General features: G+C 43.0%; 1 protein-coding gene across 1 annotated transcript in view; it reads right to left on the bottom strand.

The window, feature by feature from the left end:
- STAT4 (signal transducer and activator of transcription 4) overlaps positions 1-10,035 on the bottom strand; it is a 44,524-nt gene extending 34,489 nt beyond the window's left edge. The window contains exons 1-3 of the mRNA XM_063340403.1: positions 9,964-10,035; positions 7,319-7,447; positions 5,673-5,817 (exon numbers count right to left, since the gene is read on the bottom strand). Of these exons, the coding sequence (XP_063196473.1) occupies positions 5,673-5,817; positions 7,319-7,446 (273 nt within the window). The 5' untranslated portion in view covers position 7,447; positions 9,964-10,035. The remainder of the gene's footprint in view (positions 1-5,672; positions 5,818-7,318; positions 7,448-9,963) is intronic.
- Between the last annotated feature and the right edge of the window lie 11,493 nt (positions 10,036-21,528).

Here is a 21,528-nt window from a genome sequence, read left to right as displayed (position 1 = left end):
TCGCTGGGTGGTGTGAATCGGCAAATCTGGTGATTCTGCCTGACCTCTCCCTTTGTAAGCACCCCCCAAGGTGTTAGTGGCGTGCACACAGACCTGCTTGTACGGGCAGAATCCCCATTGCCCTCCCTCCCCTCATCTTAGGCTCCTGCAGGGCTGGCAAGCGGCTAAAGTTCACCAACACCTGAGAATCTGCTGTGAGTATTAAATGAATATACATCATTTACAGCAAATTGTTCCCCAGAGCACACAGTATACTCATTAACTCAGGCTTCAATGGTAAATGAGCAGAGCAGCCCCTCTTACTTATTCCTGAAATCTGTTATTTCGCTTTTATAATGGAAGATTTATGTAATCAGATTTTCCCCTGAATACTGTAAACAGCGATGTGACACAGATGCATGTTGCCATTAGCGAGAAGGGATTGCTTTCAAAAGTTAGCTTGAGACTACAGCATAAATGAGAGCTTCAATTACGAGTAGGATGATTCTGGAAATTTCTGCTTTTCCCCCGATGTCGCTGTGGTGCGCCCCTCGCAGTGCGCAGCACAGCCAGCGCCTCTTCAGTTCCTGGGAGCTCACCTGAGCCCACGCACGGGCCAGGCTGCAGCCCACGGAGCTACACCTCGTCTAGCAGGCACCTGCGGAGTGCCCCAAATTTCCGGCTTGGAGTGTGGAGGGAAGAACACCAGTGGCTTATTCAGAGACCCAGAGGCAATCGCCCACTGGCACCATTCCTAAATGGAGTGGTGGGACACTGGGGTATGGTGGCCATCTGTGGATCCCAGGCTACCCCGAACCTCCCCTGCCCTGGCTCCCCTGGTGCAGCGCAGCCCGGCTGCTCTCCCTGAACCAAAGATTTTGGCATGTGAGTCGGGAACGTGGACAGTGCCTGAGCTACAGGAATGTCTCTATATTTCACCAGTCATTGTGTGTACTAAATCTCCTCAGGTATGGCACAGGAGCTTACAGCAGGGACAGGTATGCTGTCATTTAAAAACATTCTTTCTGAAAATCGAGATGTAATTGTTTATGGGCTAAGGTCGTGTAGACTGTTGGCACTTGCAGTTTGGTTCCTAGAAGTGCTAGGCAGCTCTTCTGAGCTTAAAACATCTGCCCTTTACATTTTGTTGTCATGGCAACAGCACAAACCATCTCCTTCTGAATAATCTGCTTTGCTTTTCTCCATCTAGGTTTTAAGCAGGAGAGAGAAGCATAGACATAGTTTCCCCCCCCGGTTTCTTCCACTGCCTCCAAACATTTTCTCTCCTCATCCCTTTCCAGAACCGCTGCTGGGGGGAGCAGGAGTTCTGCAGGAAGACAGACAGAGAATTTAACCTTAGCAAGTGACCGTGCCGTACTGTCTCCCGCTGAAGAGCACAGCAACAAAAGGCTGCTCTGCTATAAAAATGAATCCGATTTACTAGACTAGAGAAGTAATAATAATGTAAGTAGTAAATATGAAGGATTTGAACCTAAAACGCTGACCCTGATTTTAATATAATACGTGCATTTATACCAGATTAATGTCAAGAAGCGATGTTTCAATGAAAGCAAGAAATAGATAGAGAAGCAAATTACTGAGAGCTAGCAGTAACCTCAGCTGCGTAGCCAAGTTTCTCAGCACTTTTTCAAGTGCTTGTAACTCTGTCAAATTGCATGTTTCCTGGTCAGTGGTTCTTTTTGCCTCAAGATAATTTTGGAAATGTCAGCAGTCTGAGCAGAAATGCCACGTTCCGTAGTTATTTCTCTAATGGTGAGAAACCAAGGATCATCCCTGTGGCCTAAAAGCAAGGGTGCCAGGCAGACCCATCTCCCTGCTAAAACTTGTACTCTTTGCCCTTCGCAATGCCTAAGATCACTCAAAGTTTCGTATTGCAAGTATGAGGCAGGTGAGTTCTCACTTCTTACGCTACTTTCATCATTATTTTCATGGAGCAACTAAGAAGTTTATGTAAAGATGTTTCAGGTGAAGCTCAAATAGAACATTTTCTCCATTTTATAACAAAAGTGAATCCCAGGGAGGTCTTTCAGATAGAGTGTGCTTGGCTGTGGTGCTGGTAACTCATAGGCATAATTCTCTCTAGATTCAGTAACAGCACCAGGAATCTTGATCCTAACAAGTCCTTTGCTGTCTAGCAAGGAGCTGCACAAGCCATTTGTAAAGTGTGCGTTGCTTCCTCTTCTAAGGCTGCGCTTCGTTAACAATACAGTTGTATTTCTAATTAAACAATAGTCCCTCATTTTGCTTTTTGATAGGAACTACAGATTGCTTTTGAATGGCTTTTGTGCGTTCTCTAATTTTAATTATTTTATTATTGCTATTGTCATAGTATTTAGGAAGCTATACCACAGCTCAACATATTACTCTGCATAGTTAGTGGTAAATGCTGGTTTCCAGCATTATCTAGTTGGACAAGCATTACTAAAAGTTGTAACACAATTTGGTTCAAAATAATGCACAAACATTGCACTCGGATCACGGATTGAGGTTGAACGGCTTTGTGCACGCTGTACATGTGTCTGTATGTTTGTGTGTGTAGTACAGAGGGGAAGGAAGAGGAGCGAACTGTGAAATTTCAAAGTGCTTGCGCTAGAGAGCAAAGGCGGAGATAAAGGTGGGCTTGTGGTAACTAACCTTCAGAGAAAATCAAACCAACACTGTTCGCAGAGTCACTAGAAATGAAAAGGTGTTTACAAATGCAGCTTCCTCTCCTATTTAGGAACCCAGTCTTTCCTCCATCAAAGACGGTGAAAAAAATCGCTAGTTCTAAAGCGTACCCCTCCCGTCTCCCTTTCTCTGGGTGGTACGTTGGGACAAAAGGGACCATGGCGCTGTACCATGTACATCAGTCACCTTTTTCTAGTGTTGTCTCATGAAACTGGCACAAATTAGCTCAAATTGCAAGAGTTAGGTATCTGCAAGTGCATCCAGCTGTGAGTGGGGAGCCAAATGCCCAGTTCTAAACTCCTCATATAAAATTCAATCAGTGATGCATTCAAAAAATTAGGCCTGTAATTACATAATTTGCATACTCAAATTTAAGGACATTACAGCAGATACTGTCCATACTATGCATCATAGTCCTGTAATAATACTTGATAGTTAATAACAAGGCTAGGATGTCAGCCGATTACAACTACTGTAGCATTTTTTTTCCTGATGTACTTACCTAACAACAAAGAAATAATTTTAACAGCTGAAGCTCGGGAGACTGCCTGTGCAGCTCTGTAGAACATGCAGCCCATACTTTGGCTGAAAATGCATTTATCATCTATGTTCTAAACATTAAAGTTGTAACATAATATTTGACACAAAAATCCAAAATACCTGTGTGACAGATTTCTTAGGACATAGTTTACATTATTTGCCTTATCCAAAATAATAATAATAATAATAATAAAAAACCCAAACCATTGCAAGAGTCTGGTCCTACTCCAGCCTATAGATATTTTGGAACTCAGAATAGATTGTGCGTGATAGTGCTAAAGGCGAAAGCGCTGTTCAGTATCTGGTAGTTTGCATGAAACTGAATGAGTAGCTTTTTATCTAGATACAGGTTCTCTGCTGTCTTGATACAATCGAGAAAGGTCGGCGTTACTCACAAGCTGTTGTATTTTTTTGCTCAGCTGGAAACATTTTACTGCAAAGCTCAAGACTGAGATCCTTTTTAATAAGCGGTATAATTCCAGCATCACACATGTCCTCTCGGGAAGTTCACAACGCTTTAGACCGCAAACCTACAGGCCTTTGCAGCCGAAGGGAGCAGAGGACGTTGCTGCTTGAGACCGCTTGCTAAGTCAGGGCCTTACAGCGCTGCAGGGTGATAGAGAAAACAAGTTGGTGCGCTTGTTTTCTTGTGAAAACATCGCAACATTTGCGGCATTTCTTTTCAGAGGCAGCAATCAAGTAAAATGGTGGGTTAGGCTACTCCACATGGACCTTTACTGTTGCTTTCTCTAGAGAAGGAAAAGACCAGCTCTGATGCTGGCCCTTCTGCTGCTGTAACTAGTATATGGTGACTGTAACCTAGCTGTACAGTTGTAATGGGGACACCTGAGCATTTTGGCTTGTTCTGGAATCGTGACTCAGATCCTTGCCACCTGAGAAACCACTTAATCAGAAATCACTTAAGACTCCCCTTCTCTTGCTTTTCTGGAGTAAGCCTCCTTTGCTTTGTGCTCTTTGGCAAGCACATCATAATATAATTTCCAAATACACCAGGACTTGAAGGACATGGCTTTCATTCTGGCCATGTTTACATTGGTTATTATGTAAACTCACGCGTATGTTCCCAAGGCCTGATTACTTGTGTCGGTATGCCAAATTTCATGGAGCACGCAGAGCTGCCACTTCAAGTTTTGGTAAAAACTTTAGAATAAAGGCAGCGATGTGAAGAGAAGAAGGAACAGTGAGAGACCTGGATTTTGTAGAGCCTATATGTAAATATATCCCAGTCCATCTGCATGTGCACATTGTGATGGTATAACCATAAATGCACAATCTTTTAGGCCAGGAATACACCAATGCAACTGCTTGTTTCAGTGCCCTGAAATGCTCTTTCCAGGTGTATGCTACTGTGCAAGAATACCTTTATGAATGCGATACAGCTGTGTCTCAGCCCTGCTGTGGTAAAGCGTGCTAAGACCATGACAGAAATAAGAGTATTAACCTTTCTGCAGTTAACTCCAAAAGCAGTTAAGTAAATCTGGTGTTTGAGCAGTGCTGAAATTATTGGATAGTGCTGCTACACGAACCAGAAAAGAAGTTACATGAGGCTGCTTGCATAACGCCGTAAGAAAAAGTGGTAGCAATGGAAATATTGTCACATTTTAAGAGGCCACCATTAGGGATAAAGAATAGAAAGACACACAGCCGTAAAGAGAATAAAGTGATTGGCCAGGTCATGCTAAGATTTTCCAGACCAGTATATTTATATATCAAATAAAGAAAATGTTTTGCGAGCAACATAATTGTAATTTTTAAGTACTTATGGAAAACACCATCAAAGAAGAGAAAAAACCCCAAACTTTCATTAAACTCAGATGCATATCTGTTTTGTGCAGAAGACAGATAGACGTCAGGAAGTAGGTGACTAATGAAGTGGAACTCTCAGAATCCTTGCCTTAGATAAACAATTATTAGAGAAACATTCAGCCAGTCAAAATAAATGTCATTTTGCAGAAGCCTAACGGAAAATCCTTTAAGCCACTCATAAAAAATAATCCCAGCTAAGCATAAAATAGCAAACATGCTAATGATTTACAGGGGTTCCTTTTTCAGGGTGCTGCTTTAAGCCCCAAATATGCATTTTTATTCCATGTGTCTGAAAGGTGGTAATTACGTTTGTAATACACATGAACATCCATAAGCACTCCACAGTCTTATTTTTAAGAGCTCAGCGAAACACAGATGCACACAGAGCTAAGAAGTCACAGCACTTGTATCTGAGCAGCGTGCCTTAAAATGTGAATTATTGTTCCACGAAGTAACAGACAGTGGAATTAGTATTTTGAATTATCTTGTTGAAGGCTTGGTCTTCCCACAGCTGCTTGGAGTCTACAGCAACCAGGACAGCTCTGAGCTGTGCACAGGAGCAAACTACGTCCAGCAAAGGTTGGGTCCTACCTTTAGAAACTGGTAAGGGTAATTTGTCATCTGCAGCAATGACCCACCTGCAGCAGCTTCCTGATTCTTTTCAGGTTGTGTATCAAGAGAAGATTCTTCTCCTGTGAAACGCGGTCCAGCTGTTCATCCACTTGTATTAGCAAATTCTGTAAAAGGATTGTTGCCATTGCTTCGTTGTTGGATGCAGCCTCCCTAAAGAATCAATGAATGAGGACCACGCATGTTTAAAGTGTCCTAAGAAGTATCAATCTATCTGCACAGAAAATTATAATCCATTCAGAAATCTAGGTAGCAAAAAAAGGCTTTAAATATATGGTGACTTGAATATAGTTAGAGGTTTATCAATAATTGATTTTATGATATGCAGCTATAAAGACAGGGTGAGGATGTTCTTAGCACAGCCTATGGAGTCAGCCAGAGGGGAGACAACCAGGGTTTTCTAGTTGCTGGTCCAGTGCTGCATATTTAAATATTTTTAGCCCACTTTCCAGAGGCAACGAGGCTTATGCATACTGTCCCCCTCACTCTGTCAGTCACACAGATATAATTTCTGGATTTGCTGCCCAGTTTCAGACAAAGTTGACAGTGGGCTCCAAGTCCAAAAGATAGTATGTTCTTACAAATTTCACAGAAAACTGGCAGGTTGGTAGAGGAGAGGAATCCAAATTAGTGCCTCCACTGAGGGAAATGGCAGTAATAACTTGCTCCAGGAGGCAACAGCCAGATGGCCAGTCAGCAGATACAGATCTTCACACCAGGCACCAGATGAGCCTTCGCCCAGCCAAACTATTTGGGGATACGGGAAGACTCCCAAGCTACTGGTGAAGGGTATGTAGGGGACAAAGGACACAAACACACACAAAAACTGGCTTTGCTGGTTCTGCTGTTTATAGAACAGCTTGGTACCTGAAGGGCAATAACATTAGCGAGCAAAATAGAAGAAGACAAGACTTTGGACTGCATGGCATCCTTGTCCTTGGGATATTCTCTCCGTGCCCTCCAAAAGGCAGGTGCCTGTTTAAGATATGCCTGCTAAATCGGGTGAAAAGGAGATTTTAATGTTTCCCATGTTCCTACGGCCCCATAAACACTGAGCTATAAAATGTAAGGAATTATATTCCTTAGCAGGTTTTCTTTGGTGGTTGGGTTTTTTTTCTCCAATAGTCTTGCGGATTTAGCTTGAGAAATGGAGATGTCTCTTCCTGGTACGACTGATATAAACTTTTTTTGTGTGTTTAGTTCTGAATTTTCTTAAGATAACTATCCAGCGAATTCAATCCAAATTTGTGCATAAAATCATCTTCTAGAGAACAGTCCCTGCAAAATAGCTGGCTTGTTCCCTAAGATTATATATCCAGTTTTGGACAAGTGAATAATTTTATGCTGCAAGAGGTAAATGTATAACATTTCCATTGAAAACTGATTTTTTTCTATGGAAAACCTGTAATACCATTAGCTTGCTAGATCATTTGTGTTGGATTTTGTTTAGCAATAAGTTCAAATGAAACCTCTTCTGCAGGCATTCCCCAAATTTAAACTTTGACAGTTCAATGGGCTAAATCCATAACTAGTGGAATGCTATTCTTGGAGTGCAGGTGCCTGCGCAGTTCACAAATGAGCACCCTAAAATATGCCAGATAATGAAAGAATTCTTCATGACTGAAACAATAAGAGGGAATACATTTAATCCTACCAATCTTGGCTTTCTATCCATTGCGCTAGTAGATGGCGGATTTCCATGGGGAAGTTATCATCATAGAACTGGTCTACCTGCTCCAAAAACTTGATTTCCAGTTGTTGAACTTGACTCCATTGGGACATACTGCAAAAGAAAAGATTAAACATGTTTTCTGTTGAAAGGTGGCTATGAACTAATAACCCAGAGTGCATAAGCCACTTATTTTCATTGCAGTTCTTTTTTATTATATACTTTAATATTCCTGTTTGTTCTGTCTTTCAAAACAGATGCTGCTTGGCTAAAGTCAGTTAAAGGGAAGAGGGAGAAAAGTGAGCAAGACCATTAAAAGAAGTCCTAGCTCTTGCACTTGAATGGGCACCTCTGACAATTTCCTTCCTTAATACGAATGTTTTGGGGTACTGTATAATGCTTATAAAGCAGGGAGATTTACACGGCCTCTCTTTCAAGAGAAGTAGTTTAGGATTGTACTTTTCAAATCCAGCTAAAACTATTATTATGAAAGAGTAGCAGAAAGCAATGAATTTGCTGCTCTTGGTGAATTCATACCGCTCCATTTTTACCGAAAGCCACTGATAGCTGTATGTTATTGTACTGTTTCTAGAGCCTCACATCTTCTGTTTGGAGTTGTTTTACAACCTAAATTATTTATCTAGTACATCCTTTCCATTTTTAATTGCCATAGAATTCTGAGATTTGACGTTACCAAAAAAAAAGAAAAACCAACTTAGGTAAGCGTAAAGTCATATGAAAACTAAGAGACAAGCAAGAGTAGGGTCACTCAATGACAGGCTCTGAAATTCTTACTGAAATAACTGTCCCAATTAAGTTTTGGCTGTTTACTGAGATACCGGAGTTAGAAGCTGAATTGTCTCCAAATACCTGGACTAATGAGATTGTTTTGAGTGAGCAGGTTCTCCATGTAGACACTTCAGCCTCAGGGACTCTCTCTCTCTCCATTTAAGAGAACCTTTCTGTTACCTGCACTCTAGGGTTGCACCACATCCTCCTTCATCTCTGGTGAAACTGGTGAAAACTGTTTTCATTGTGATTTGTTTAGCTCAGGAAAGACTAAAGATAAAACATTGCCTCAGGGCAGGCTACACCAGGCTGTAATTCTAGATGTGGCACGCAGATAACAAGTCAGTGGTAAGGCTGAGAGCAGGTCATTGTGGGTGAGCAGAGACGAGAAGAGGGATGCCCGAGGGCCTGTGCCCTGAGATCTTGGTCCTGAGCGGGCTCTGCCCACGCCCTGATCCCATACAAGAGGCCATCTTCCCTTTCGTTAGGATGTTTGTTTGTGTTAACAAACTACACAAAATCCAGTCATGGACTAAAGATTGCACCACGGTAGGTCAACATATTACATCTGTTTGAACATTTTTGATAAAAAATTTTCCTGAAAAAAAGATGAGATTTCAACAAAATTGACGTTTTTATAGAAAGTTAACCATTTTATAAACAGCTTTTCTATTTCCAATTCTGAATCATAGTTTCAGAATGTCAACAGTTTGAAGTAGAGAATACATCATATTTTTAATGCTGTGGTCTTTCATTTTGCGCTTTCTTAAGTCAGAGGGGGAAAAAAAGAAAAAGAAGATGAAATATCTCAAGGTGGAACAGAGTCATGAGTACTTACTCATGCAAAAGTAAAAGTGACAGGTTTTAGTTTCTCCTTAACAATGGCTGGATGGGATGATTCTGTGTGTGCTATGAAGGATACTGTATAACGTCAGTGGAAACGTGCCCAGTGACATTTCCCTCCTCTTCATTACTTCCATTCAGAGAGGAAAAAAATATTGTCTGAACGTTTACTTTGTTTCTTTAAATTGCCGAGAAGGAATAATGCATAGGAGTGTTTCACTGTCTTTGTTGCTCTACTGATAGTTACAAAGAATCACAGACCTTATTTCTTGAGATACATTCAAGGAACCAAACAATGATGAATTAATAACTCATGCTCAGAAAAAAAAAAAAATAAGTAAGATTTGTAAGCCTGTTCACTTTCAGTGTGACTTCTTATTGGTGAATTTTGGTGATTATGATATCCTAAACAGATTAGTGAGAAAACTTAATATTCTTATCTAAAGGAAAAAAAAAAAAAAAAAAGGGCAAGGTTTTGTCCAGGCTTCAACCCCCTTAGGGGCTGCTCGTAAGGTGCAGGGATGCTCGCATGCCTAAATGCTTGCAAGGCCCGTGGGTCCAGGTTGTCAATGGGATTTTGGTAGCAGGCTCGGTACAATACATCCTGGCATCCATTTCCCCTGTGCGCAAACGGAGTCGCACGGCAAGTTAAAAAACTCGGACGGTTGTAGTTTATTCAGGATGGCCCCTGAAGGCGGCTGGCAGGAACGGGTGACACGTAGCAGCCAGCAGCGCGATGGCGTCAATTGCAGTATCGACAGCGCAGCTGCTTGACGTCCCACTTTTGTATGTGGCCAAGCGCTCGCTTAAACGCTGCCGGTTTTGCCCGCGAGCCTCCATCTAACGGCACCGTCTCCGCTAAACGTGAACCTTCTCCCGCCCTCCGGCGGAGAATCCGCTTCGCCTTTTCCCATCGCCTGTCCCCTGCCAGAAGAGCCACAGGACAGCACAGGACGGCCCGGCCCCCTCTCCCCTTCCCCCGGGGCCGCCCCACTTGCCTGCGCCAGCGGGTCCCGGCGGCGGCTCCCTCCTGCCCGGCGGCTGCTGCTGCCCGCCCCCGGCCGCCGCCTCGCCGCGCTTTATGCCGCGCCCGCCCCCGGCCCCGCCGGCAGCGGCCTTCCTGTGCGTCAGGCGGCAGCGGAGCGGCGCTCCGGCTTTGCTCCCAGCCCTCAACCCCCCGAAAAACCACGGGACCCCCACGGGGGCTCGGTGCAGTTGTGTTTCAGGTTGGAGGCAGGTATCCGAGAGGCAGAAGTCATGGCAACTCTCTAGGCGTCTGTTTGTCTTCAGGAGACTTAAAAAACATTAAAATCTTTCCAGGTCATGCTGTGGGGCCCGAGCTTGGGCAGAGGGCTGGGGCCTGCCATGCTGGGGGACATTGTGCCCCCAGGGACCCAGGCTTCTGCTGCTGCGCTGGGAGGCATGGAGCCACCAGCTTCCCCGCACGCGTGCTCACCATCTGACATCTGCTGCAATGAACGCCAGTCAAAAGGCAAAGGGCAGCCCTTCCAGGAGTTCTGGCGGCACAATGTGGAAATGACACGTGCAGTGGCTTCCTGCAGCATTCCTCGTTCCTGGGATGCAGGAGCTTCTCTCTAAGATAAAAGATTTCGTCCCTGTCCTCAGGAGTTAACGATCCAACATCGTATCTGTGAACAATATTCTTACAGCAAGGGTTATGGCAACACACACGTGCTCCAAGTATTTTTTCCTTAAAGAGGTATATTATTGGAAAAAGGATTTCTACAATAGCAGGTGCAATGCTGCTAAAACCAAAGTGAGTGGAAAATGCTAAATTATGACTGCTTCAAATCCATCTTACCTCAGCACAGAGCTTGGGTGGTAGGATCGTGGCTCTGATGTGATGTGAAGCAGCTGCAATCTGCCCTAAAGAGGATCCTTTTGAGTGACTATTGTTCGATTTGTCATATTTTTGTCTTACCAGAAACCCCCGTCATGAGCAAGGCTTTTTCTGCAAGGCCGTGCAAACCTGGAGTAAGAGGCGTGCTCACAGAACCTGCCAGCAAGCCAACCGAGTGGCATTACACCCTCTGTGTGCTGGGAGGAGCACAAAACCTCGTTCAAGTGAAAAAGCCAGGTGCTGGAGATGCAGTTAAGAGGAAGGTGCGTGTCCCTGTTGATGTGTAATTGTATTTTCCAGACAGAGCAGAGGGAGAACTGAAAGTGAGGTGAGGAGCTTTGACGCACAGGCAACTTGTTGAAGATAGTATACAGGTGTCAGCAGCTGACCCGTGTCTGAATATCACTGGGTAGACATCATGTTCACTGTACACGTGCTTGAAATGAGATTTGGTATTATCTTTAATAGCATTTAGAAATTTTTCAGGTGAATTTGTATAGAGAGCCAGGATCATAACAGAAGTCTGCAAAATCCTGATTTATAGAATTGTGTAGTCCGGTGCATATTTCAGAAGACTCTCTGTTTATTTCTATTATTCTTTTATGTTGCATCACTGCATATTTGTTCATTGCCTTTTTCAAGTGAGATGAGAATATAACATACTAGAGGATTTTCTTCAGCCTCTTACTTTTTTACTAAATGACCAGAGTGCAAAATCATGTTAGCTATACAACCCAGAAAAGAAAGATAAGCGTATAAGTGCAGAGGAATGCTTCTGTTGCGCTTCACGACCAGACGCACATCTTGTCCCAAATTGCATTTTGACTTCTGTAAGCAGCTGACCGTTCTTGGTTCTGATTTAACTCAGCTGCCTCTGGCTCAAAAAAACTGACACGAGAGCGGAATGACAATATTTTCACTGCCTTTTGTTGGGAACTGGGGACCAGGCTGAATGTCAGACTTGACCTTTGTCTGAAGAGGTCAGTCCCCAAACACAGCCAGAATTTGGCAAGTCTCTGCTCAGACCTACCATCTGTCCTTTTGATTTCAGCAAGCATAGGAAGCTATACAGCTGCACTTTACTTGTGTTTCTGTTTTTTGCTGATGGATATCCTGGCATTTCATTCAGAATACATACGCTCACACACATTTTACAATCTTTCCATAGGACTGCATACTGTCATTTTGTATACATGATAAATAATCTTAGGCATCAATGGGAGTTTTGTCAAATTTTGTTCTCTGCCATTTAGTGAATATTCATCGTTTTCTAAGGTAGCTGATGTTCGCGTCATTGACTGTGTACTGGTAAGCTTATGTAGGTACCACACTGTGACATTGAATTAGTAATTTAAGGACCCCCCAGGAAATAACATTGATTAGTAATTTGATTTCGTACTGTCAGTAGGGGGAACTATTGCACTGTACTTTTTTCTTTAGCCTTTAAAAAAATATCGGTAACTGTTTCTTTTTCTTTTTAGATTAAGTACTCATTCTCCGAGCATCCTTATGCAACTGCTATTCGTAATGATAAGAAGACAGGTAGTTCATACCATCCCAATAAAAGAAGACAGTAACAGGTTTCCAGTCCCCTTTTTACTTGCTGTTTCTCTGCTTAACCTAGAAAAGAAGCTATATGGTTGAGTGGTTGCTATTTAGATGATACTATGCTTCAAATTATGTGGTGCAAGTATCTATTCTGGCTTGCTTCAAGAGGCCGTGAGACAAAAGCTCAGTTAGGTGTCATTTGCAAAACCTAGGGTAATCAGAGGTCATCCATCGTCTGAGGCTCAGAGATCAGTTTCTGGGAAGATGGTTCCTATTCCCCTCTTCCCTTCCTTCTCCCTCCACTTTCTGGCAGGTAGGGCAGTCAAGGCTGGGATGGAGAGCAGCTGTGGAACCAACTGTTGGGGGTGCAGGATGCTGGATATGAGCCGTGGCTGTGGAGGCAGGAGAACAGGGGTGTGATCATCACAGCAAGGGGTGCAGGAAAATGAGTGGAGTTGCTTGTGAGTCAGGGGGAATCCCGAGGCTTTACAGAAGCTCGCTGGAGACTGTGGAAGGGAAGTGAGCTTTCTTTGGAGGAAGGGAATAAAGAGGCTTGTGGTCCTAGGGCGTTAGAGTTGGACAGTCAAGGGGTTGAGGTATGGCTGAACACAAAAAGGCCTCAGGTGTGCATGGGAAGATAAGGCAGCCTGAGTGTGTGTGTGGGCTGTCTGAGGAGCACAGGTGGGAGAGAGGAGGGTGTGGAGCAGCAGAGCATGCTGTCAGGGAGCTGAGGGCTAAGAGGTTCCCTTGCGAGGCTGAGGGATGGCTCGGCTCTATGCTCTTGGAAGAAGGGTCAGTGCGGGTGTATTAGCACACCGTGAAGGATGTGATCATGCTTGGAGGTGAGAGGGAAACTGCTGTGGAGCAGAACTGAGTTAAGAAAGAGGTGGTTTAGGTCAGTTCAAGGAAGCTCTGGAGGAGAGCTATGTGGATGGAATCCTGCAGGAGATGGCTTGAAACATGCAGTGACTCTGCTGAGCTAACACCTGAGGAGGGTGTGAAGGAGGCAGCTGTGTGGGCTGAAAGGAGAAGCTCAGGGGCAAGGAGTTGTGGCTCACACTCAGCGGAGGAATTCAGTGAGGCACACTGGCAAGGCAGGACAGGCCGAGACAATGCTTGTGAAGTAAGGGCAAGGAAATGAAGAACCTCTGGCAGCCCATGGAATGGAAGGAGTTTCTTCAGCTGGACTGAGTCACAGTGGTATGGTGAGGGTGTGGGTTGCAGTCCTGCTGAGTACAGGCAGGCACAGGCCAAGAAAGGTTCAAGCCACTGTTGAGTTTGGCAGGTCAAGGTTAATCTTCACCGTGTAACATTTCATTCCACTTCACCAGTGTTTCAGCACCGGTCAAAGCAGGAGAATAAGAAGCAAATGCCTAAATTGGGTGGGCTATTTAAAAGGAAGAAAAAGTCTCAAGTGATGGAGAAGGAATTCAGGACATGGTAATCCTCTCATCAAAAGTTCACAAAGTTGTTTCTAGGAACACTGAGCCAATTTATTGCTTTGATCTGTCTGACCTCCCTGTAATCAAGATTATCATCTCTTATGTTTGGCCTCTAGTCATTATACTCCTTGACTAACCTTTAATTAGAGTATGTGTCATCTGTCTTTTACATAAAGGAGACATTTAGCTCGTACATGCTATACATGCATTATGTATTGTATCTGAACTGTTCATAGCTTTTCTTCTTACATTCAGGACATGGACTTCTGGTCTCAGTGAGACTAGTAAACACTGTAATAATGAGAAATTGTCTTGCTGACAGTGTAGTTCCTCCTAGTCAGTACAGCATAAATCAGCAGTTCTGTGTGCAGGTCACATCCCTTGCTGTCCTCTATTTTGGATAAAAAGACAGGAACAGCAACGTTGTTCTGAAGTTACATTTCTTAACAAACTGCTTATAAATACTGGAAAGAACTCTTAGCTCTGTGTTTGTGTGTAGCTAAGAATTATTGTCATGCTTGGGAAAGATGGTTTTTTTGGGCTGTTTGGTTGCTCTCAATTGCTGAAAAACTTACTGTTTTCCCCCTTCCAGTAGCGAATGAACCATATGTACAGATGTATAAATCCATATGAAGTAAAGATACATATCTCATCCAAATTCAAGATGATATCAGCTAGAAAGAAAGTAAATAACTTGCCGTGTAGAGAAAAATGAGAAATTGGGAATTGTAGTAAACAAAGTTTTCTCTCACTGAACTGGGCTCTGATCTCTGCGTTCGTGCCAGTATGGCCTTTGGATACTGTAGTCTCTAGCTTTGCTTTTTTGGCAGGTGCATGTAGAGCGACCACTCAGCAATGCAGGAGCAGGTCAGAACAAGTGCCCTGTAGGTAGTGGACTTCCCTCCTGAGCCTTTTTGCTGCAGCTTGTGCCTGTGCCCAGACCTCTTCAGCCTTAATGGAGGGTCTGTGCCCATCCCCATTGCTGGGGAGAGGATCTTCTGCACTGGTTTAGAGGAAGATCAAAGTGAGAAGTTCTTCTGTCAAGCTGGGGCATCAAGAGCTCTCTTTTATTCTTATCTTTGAACAACAGGTGTGTTGCTTTGATGCACGCCTTATTTATCGTTTCACCTCGTATTTGGAATTTTGCACTGGGTAGTTTAATGTGTATCCTGGGAAAGCTTGTAGGTATTTGGTCTCAAGAGGAAAGATTTGGATATTCTGGTGATTTTTTTCTGGGAAGGAGGTACTCCTCTAAGGAGAAAGAAGCCAGTGCATCTCTCCTGTAGAAGTTAAGGCCAATGCCACCTGGGGTCCTACAGTCACCATGCAAACTTATATACTGACAAAATTAAGGTAGGAAGGAATTATGTGAAAGGCCTCAGTTCCACCTGAATGCAAATCTGTCATAGTTTATGGAAAGGGCGTGTGTGGTGAAGTAGAGGAAGTGTGGAAAGAAGTGAGGGCAAAAAAAGTCATCTAGAAGAGCAAGGAGAAGGAGAGGAATTCTGGGGGATGTATATTAATTAACTTGTAGTGTAAATGAAACTGCCTTTTGATAATGAAAAATTGCATATGTGGAATATCATTGTAAATCTGCTTTGCCTTGTATCCCTCCTCTGGTAACTTTTTTTCGGCAATTTTCATTGCTTGATATATATGATTGCTTTAACCCCTCCACTTCCTAAATGGTATCATACAAACTTAAGTTTTCCTTTTCCTGGATTACTTTAGAGTCAGGTTTCCTTCTTTGTTTATAGTTATGTAGGTTGTTAGGAATGCGAGTAGTGCTATTTTAATAGATTTTTTCCACTCAGTGTAGCCTGTGGGTGCTCAGGAAGTTTTTTTTTTATTTTATACAGCAGTTTCCCTGTCAATTGGTAACGATCACTTTTTGTTTGCACAGAAGCTGAGAACTTTGTGATTAGTGGTTTCAAAAGTAGAATGTGAGAAAGGAATACAAAGTCAGTGTGATTTGGGGAATGCTGTGGTTTTTTATCTATGTTCCTGCGAGGTACAGCTTGGAGGGCAAAATGGAGATTCTTGGTGATGCAACTTGATTAGTATGTAAGTCAATGTCGGCTGGACAAGAGAAAAGAGAATTTTTTCATAGTAAGCTCACTTGGGATTTGTGCTGTCAATAGTTACTTAAATTCTTACTGCCTTCCATACCTGGGATCAAGATGACTATGCATAATGGTAATTTCTGAGCATACTTAGGAATATTTTCATTGTGCAGTCTCTTAAGTCCTTAGAGGAGTCCTTGAGTTTTATTAAGCTTGCTAGTATATGCTAATTGCAAAAACCAGTTTGAAGCCAAACAATGACTTCCAAATGAAAAGATCAATAATTTTAGAATTAGTAATGGATCGTGCTCTGAGAAGATAACTTGGTTAATTAATTTAATAAAGTCTTTTCACAAAGGGAGCAATTAAACCAAAGTTTGATTATCTCTGCTTGATAATACGTTAAATATTCCATATTAAAGTTACAGGTTTTAACTCTGATGGTACCAAGGGAACCTCTTGATTTATGTTATTCTCTGAAACTCCTTGTCTTTTTATATCATTTGTATAACAAAGCACACATCTTCAGAAATAATGTTGGCTTTTTCCTCGGCTAGGCAAGAAGATATCAACAAATCTGAAGCAATTGTACAGTTGACCGTAATTGTATTGTTGGATATCACAAGGAGGATTGCAATCACATGCTTGTCATGGACTCATTGTCTTTAAGTCCTGGTGAATGCCTCAAATACTGACTTACTGGTTTATTTGAAAAACAGGGCACGGATTTGAAGGGGAGGGCAATGTTTGCAGCAGGAATTCCTCCATGAGACCAATGCATGTCATGTGTTGTTTGAGCTTGTGCTCTGGGTTAGAGCATGCTGAGGCTCATGCCAGATTGGAGAGCTGTGAATCAGAACTGGGTTAGGGCTGAAGTGGGCAGCAAGGTCTTGAACAAACCTGGGTATGGGCGGCACAACTTTAGTGGCATCACTCAGATACCCACAAATTCTTGGTGTGTAAAACACTGGGCAGCAATTCTGAGGATTGAGTTCTGCAGCTCAGCTCCTAAACGCCACCCATATTACATTTTATGTGCATTTAGGATCTTGTCTTTAATTAAAAATGAGGCTAAGGCTTGCTTTGATATGCTGCCTCGTGTTAGACAACAAACTGCTGTGTTCTTGCTGTTCTGTGCACGTGGCCAGGTTGGGTGGATGGGTCAGAGTAAAGAACTACTTGGGTATTTCTGCATCTGCCCTGGTCAGGCCTTTGTGTGTTGGGGGAGGATCCCAGTGAGCAGTCTCGTGTGAGACTCACGCTGGTGAACAGGAATTAAACAAGGGCTTTTTCTCTTCTGTGCTGTGTCTAGTAACATAGATGTTGTCAAAATATGAAAACGGTAGGTACTATGAAGGTACTCTTTTAAAATACAAGCCATAAATAACTTTTTTCTGATGTTCTTTGACTCATTTATAATTTATAATATTTAATTTCTCCCATTTCTCATGCTTTGAATACAGAATAAAGAGTTCCTCTTTGTACGGTTTGTATCATTGATCCTAAAACCAACCTGAGTGGAAATCTGTGATCTCAATTTTCCTTTTCTCTCTCTAGTTTAGGATCACCAGCATCTGCCTGGTGAGAATCCGTGACTTAGATTTTCAGAGAGGGACACTTGATGGTGAGGCCATCTAGAGCAGTGTTTTTCAAGCTTTTTTTATTCATATGTCCTCCTAAACTTACTGGAAAAAAATCTGAGCATTGCCTAACTTCTTTGGGGGGAAAAAATGAATCACAAAGGCATTGTGGATTGCTGCCACAATAGTTATCATTTACAATCAGAAAAATGAGGAAAAGCTTTTAAATTATCATTTTCCCAGTGCTGATTTTGTTTGGTTCTTTCCATACCTAGGAATGTATGCATATCTTTCAAAAAAATCTTACTTTGTGTATAGGTTGTTTTGCAAACTGCCGTGTGAAGGTTTGTGACCTACTTGTGACCCAGAGACTGAAAAGTGCTGCTCCAATAGCTACGGTGGTGCAGATAACCTACACCACTAACATTATCTTTTGTCAGAAAAGAAACCGCTGAGTTCTCTGAACTCATGAGAACTGAGCTAGAGGTTCTCAGTTAAACTGATGCTAGTATCTCTTGTGGTATTTTTTTTTAACTTTGTTTTACAAGCCATATGTTGTTGTTTTTTAAAGTGCTTTTACTGGGAAGGAAATAACATAATGCTGTATTTGAATGCACCGAGCAGTCACAGCACTGGGAGGTGCAAGGCACTGACCAATGCTGAAAGGCGTGATATTATTAAGGATTGTAGTATTATTTTTTTTAGTATATGGCCTAATTTGTAACTTCTTGAAGCCGTGAAAGAGAACAGGCAGCCGAGGGGTTTTGCCCAACCTGCTTGTCATGCCTCCCCTTTGCTGGGAGAGGAGGCTGCGCAATGACTCGATGACTGGCACAGCTGTGGGGCGCTGAGCCCAGGGGACATCTTGGAAGTGACGTGGACAAACACTTGAGGAATGGAGGTACAGCCAGAGTCTGTATGCTGTATAGTTTGAAGACTACATCTTGTGAAGTGCCATTCCCATGTACACAAACTTCTTTTTTTTTTTTTTCTTGAGATTGTTGGAACTGGGAGTGTAAGTGCATGTCTGGAAGGAGAGGGCTGTTTTGTCTGAGGAAGCAAGTGATCTCCGCCCCTTGGCAGCACCTATGTAGCTATGACTACAAGCCATACATATGAAAATATAAAAATACATTTCTTAGTATTAAAAGAGTACTTAGCAATGAGAATTAGATATATATTCAAACTTAAATGGCCATACTCAGCTGATGAGAAGAACGATCTTGATGCGTGGTGTTAAATTTTGCATACTTGTGCATCTAGATTTGAATCTTCTGCCTTGAGCTCACTACCAGTGTTGTGTAAATCAAACCATATGTTAGGCATCTTCAAAAGAAAACTGAGCAAACCACAACAGTAATTAAAGTGGGTTTTGAAAAATCAGGCTTTTTTTTTTTTTACTTATTTGAAGATTTATTGCTTTGCAGTTCTGCTGAGAATAAGTATCTTTACATTGCTTTGTGAACAGCATATTTTTTTCTCAGAGGATCCTAATTCTGAATAAATGCAGGAATCTGTGGTCTTTGTGCCATGTCCATTAGTGTTAAGCGGGGAAAAAACTGTGAAGGGAATTCCCAAATGCGCAGAATATATTTAGGGGACAGCAAAGCCTACCACTGTCTCAAAACTTTACCTGTTTCATCAGTCTGAAGAGATACAAGTGTTGATAGGTTTAATGAGGTTCTCAAATGACAGGAGGTTGTGTGCTGATGTAGGAGTTGTGTGGTGACTCAGAGACAGCTACATTTGAGTTGCCCGAATGCATTTGTTTTCAAGCAATATGGTTATATTGCTTGAGTTCACCGAAGTAAAGACTGTGTTTTCCATGTGCCTTTCTTTACCAAAAGCTAATGTTGTGCTAGGTAGCGAGTAATTAGCAAGAAGGCTATAAAGAGACGTCCTGGTGAAATTACTGAAATTAGGAGTAAAAGGACTGCATTGCCATTCAAAAAGATCCTGTTGAGAAAGACAGTACGTAACATTAGGCTCTACCTCACGTTACAAAAAAATAAGACTGGTAGGCTGTAGAATCATAGAATGGTTTGAGCTGGAAGGGACCTTGAATATCATCTAGTTCCAGCCCCCCTGCCATGGGCAGGGACACCTCCCACTAGACCAGGCTGCTCAAAGCCCCATCCAGCCTGGCCTTGAACACTTCCAGGGATGGGGCATCCACAACTTCTCTGGGCAACCTGTTCCAGCATCTCACTACCCGCACAGTAAAGAATTTCTTCCTGATATCTAATCTAAATCTACCCTCTTTCAGTTTAAAAGCGTTACCCCTGTCCTACCGTTCCACTCCCTGATAGAGAGTCCCTCCCTGTCTTTCTGTAGGCCCTGATTAAGTACTGCAAGGTCTCCCTGGAGCCTTCTCTTGTCCAGGTTGAACAACCCCAACTCTCTCAGCCTGTCTTCTCAGGAGAGATTCTCCAGCCCTCTGATCATTTTTGTGGCCTTTCTCTGGACCTGATCGATATAGCTTGTTTCCAAACCAGATTTTTCTCCCATAGCTACCTTTACTGACGTAAACATTGACTTTGCTTCATGGTCTGCCGGCTGGGTGGGACATGGAGAACCTCTTGAAACTAAGCCTAAGTAATGGGTGTTATGAGGTGTGTTTAATTCCAGTATATTGGAAAGCAAGTCATGTCTCACACTGAGATTCAGACTGCCCAAGGAGCTGTTATCCATTAAAACATGACATCAGTATTTTCTTCCATGAGTTGTAAATCATAGAATCTTTATGGTTGGAAGAGACCTTTAAGATCATCAAGTCCAACTGTTAACCTGGCACTGCCAAGTTACCTCTAAGCCATGTCCCTCGGCACTACATCTACATGTCTTTTAAATACCCCCAGGGATGGAAACTCAGCCACTTCCCTGGGCAGCCTTTTCCAATGCTTGACAACCCTTTCATTAAATAATTTTTTCCTAACATCCAATCCAAACCTCCCCTGGTTCAACTTGAGGCCGTTTCCTCTTGTCCTATTGCCTATTACTTGGGAAAAGAGACCAACACCCACCTGCCTATACCCTCCTTTCAGGTAGTTGTAGAGAGTGATAAAATCTCCTCTCAGCCTCCTTTTCTCCAGGCTAAACAACCCCAGCTCCCTCAGCTGCTCCTCATGAGACTGGTTCTCCAGACCCCTCACCAGCTTTGTTTCCCTTCTCTGGACCCGCTCCAGCACCTCAGCGTCTGTCTTGTAGTGAGTGGCCCAAAACTGGACACAGTACTTGAGGTGGGGCCTCACCAGTGCTTCCCAGATCACCAGATCACCAGATCACTTCCCTAGTCGTGCTGGCCACACTGTTCCTGAAACAGGCCAGGATGCTGTTGGCCTTCTTGGCCACCTGGGCACACTGCTGGCTCATATTTGGCCACCAGTCGACCAATACCCCCAGCTCCTTTTCTGCCAGGCAGCTCTCCAGCCACTCTTCCCCAAGCCTGTAACGCCGCATGGGGTTGTTGTGACCCCAGTGCAGGACCCGGCACTTGACTTTGTTGAACCTCATACCATTGGCCTCAGCCCATCGATTCAGACTGTCCAGATCCCTCTGTACAGCTTTCCTTCCCTCAAGCAGATCAGCACTCCCGCCCAACTTGGTGTCCTCTGCAAACTGGCTGAGGGTGCACTCGATTCCCTCTTCCAGATCATTGATAAAGATATGAAACAGAACTGGCCCCAATACTGAGCTGCCTCTCTAACTCAAACTTTGAGGCAAAACACCATAAGGTAACATTTCTGGGTTTTGTTGCCTCTGTTTCCCCATCTGTAAAATCCTATATCCATCCAGCAAGTGTGTTGTCCTACTTGTAAAGTTCTTGGTCTTGCACGAGAATGCTATTGAGATGGCACAGACATTATTTTTGTTAATGGGGCTTGTGGTATAATTAGAACTGCCTTATCTTTTTTTCCAAGTAGAAGGTGGTATTAAAATCATCATGATGTAGATAAATAAGGATGTTCAAGTACAGTATGGGATACGTTAAAGAGCACCGTAGTCATTATCTGTCAACTTTTGTTCTTTCCTTCTTCATTTTGTTGTTCCTCTTTTTTGGGGGGCTGTG

The sequence above is a fragment of the Chroicocephalus ridibundus genome, chromosome 7, assembly GCF_963924245.1.
Source record: "Chroicocephalus ridibundus chromosome 7, bChrRid1.1, whole genome shotgun sequence".
Classification (NCBI taxonomy): Eukaryota; Metazoa; Chordata; class Aves; order Charadriiformes; family Laridae; genus Chroicocephalus; species Chroicocephalus ridibundus.
This window is presented reverse-complemented; position numbering and strand designations above follow the sequence as displayed.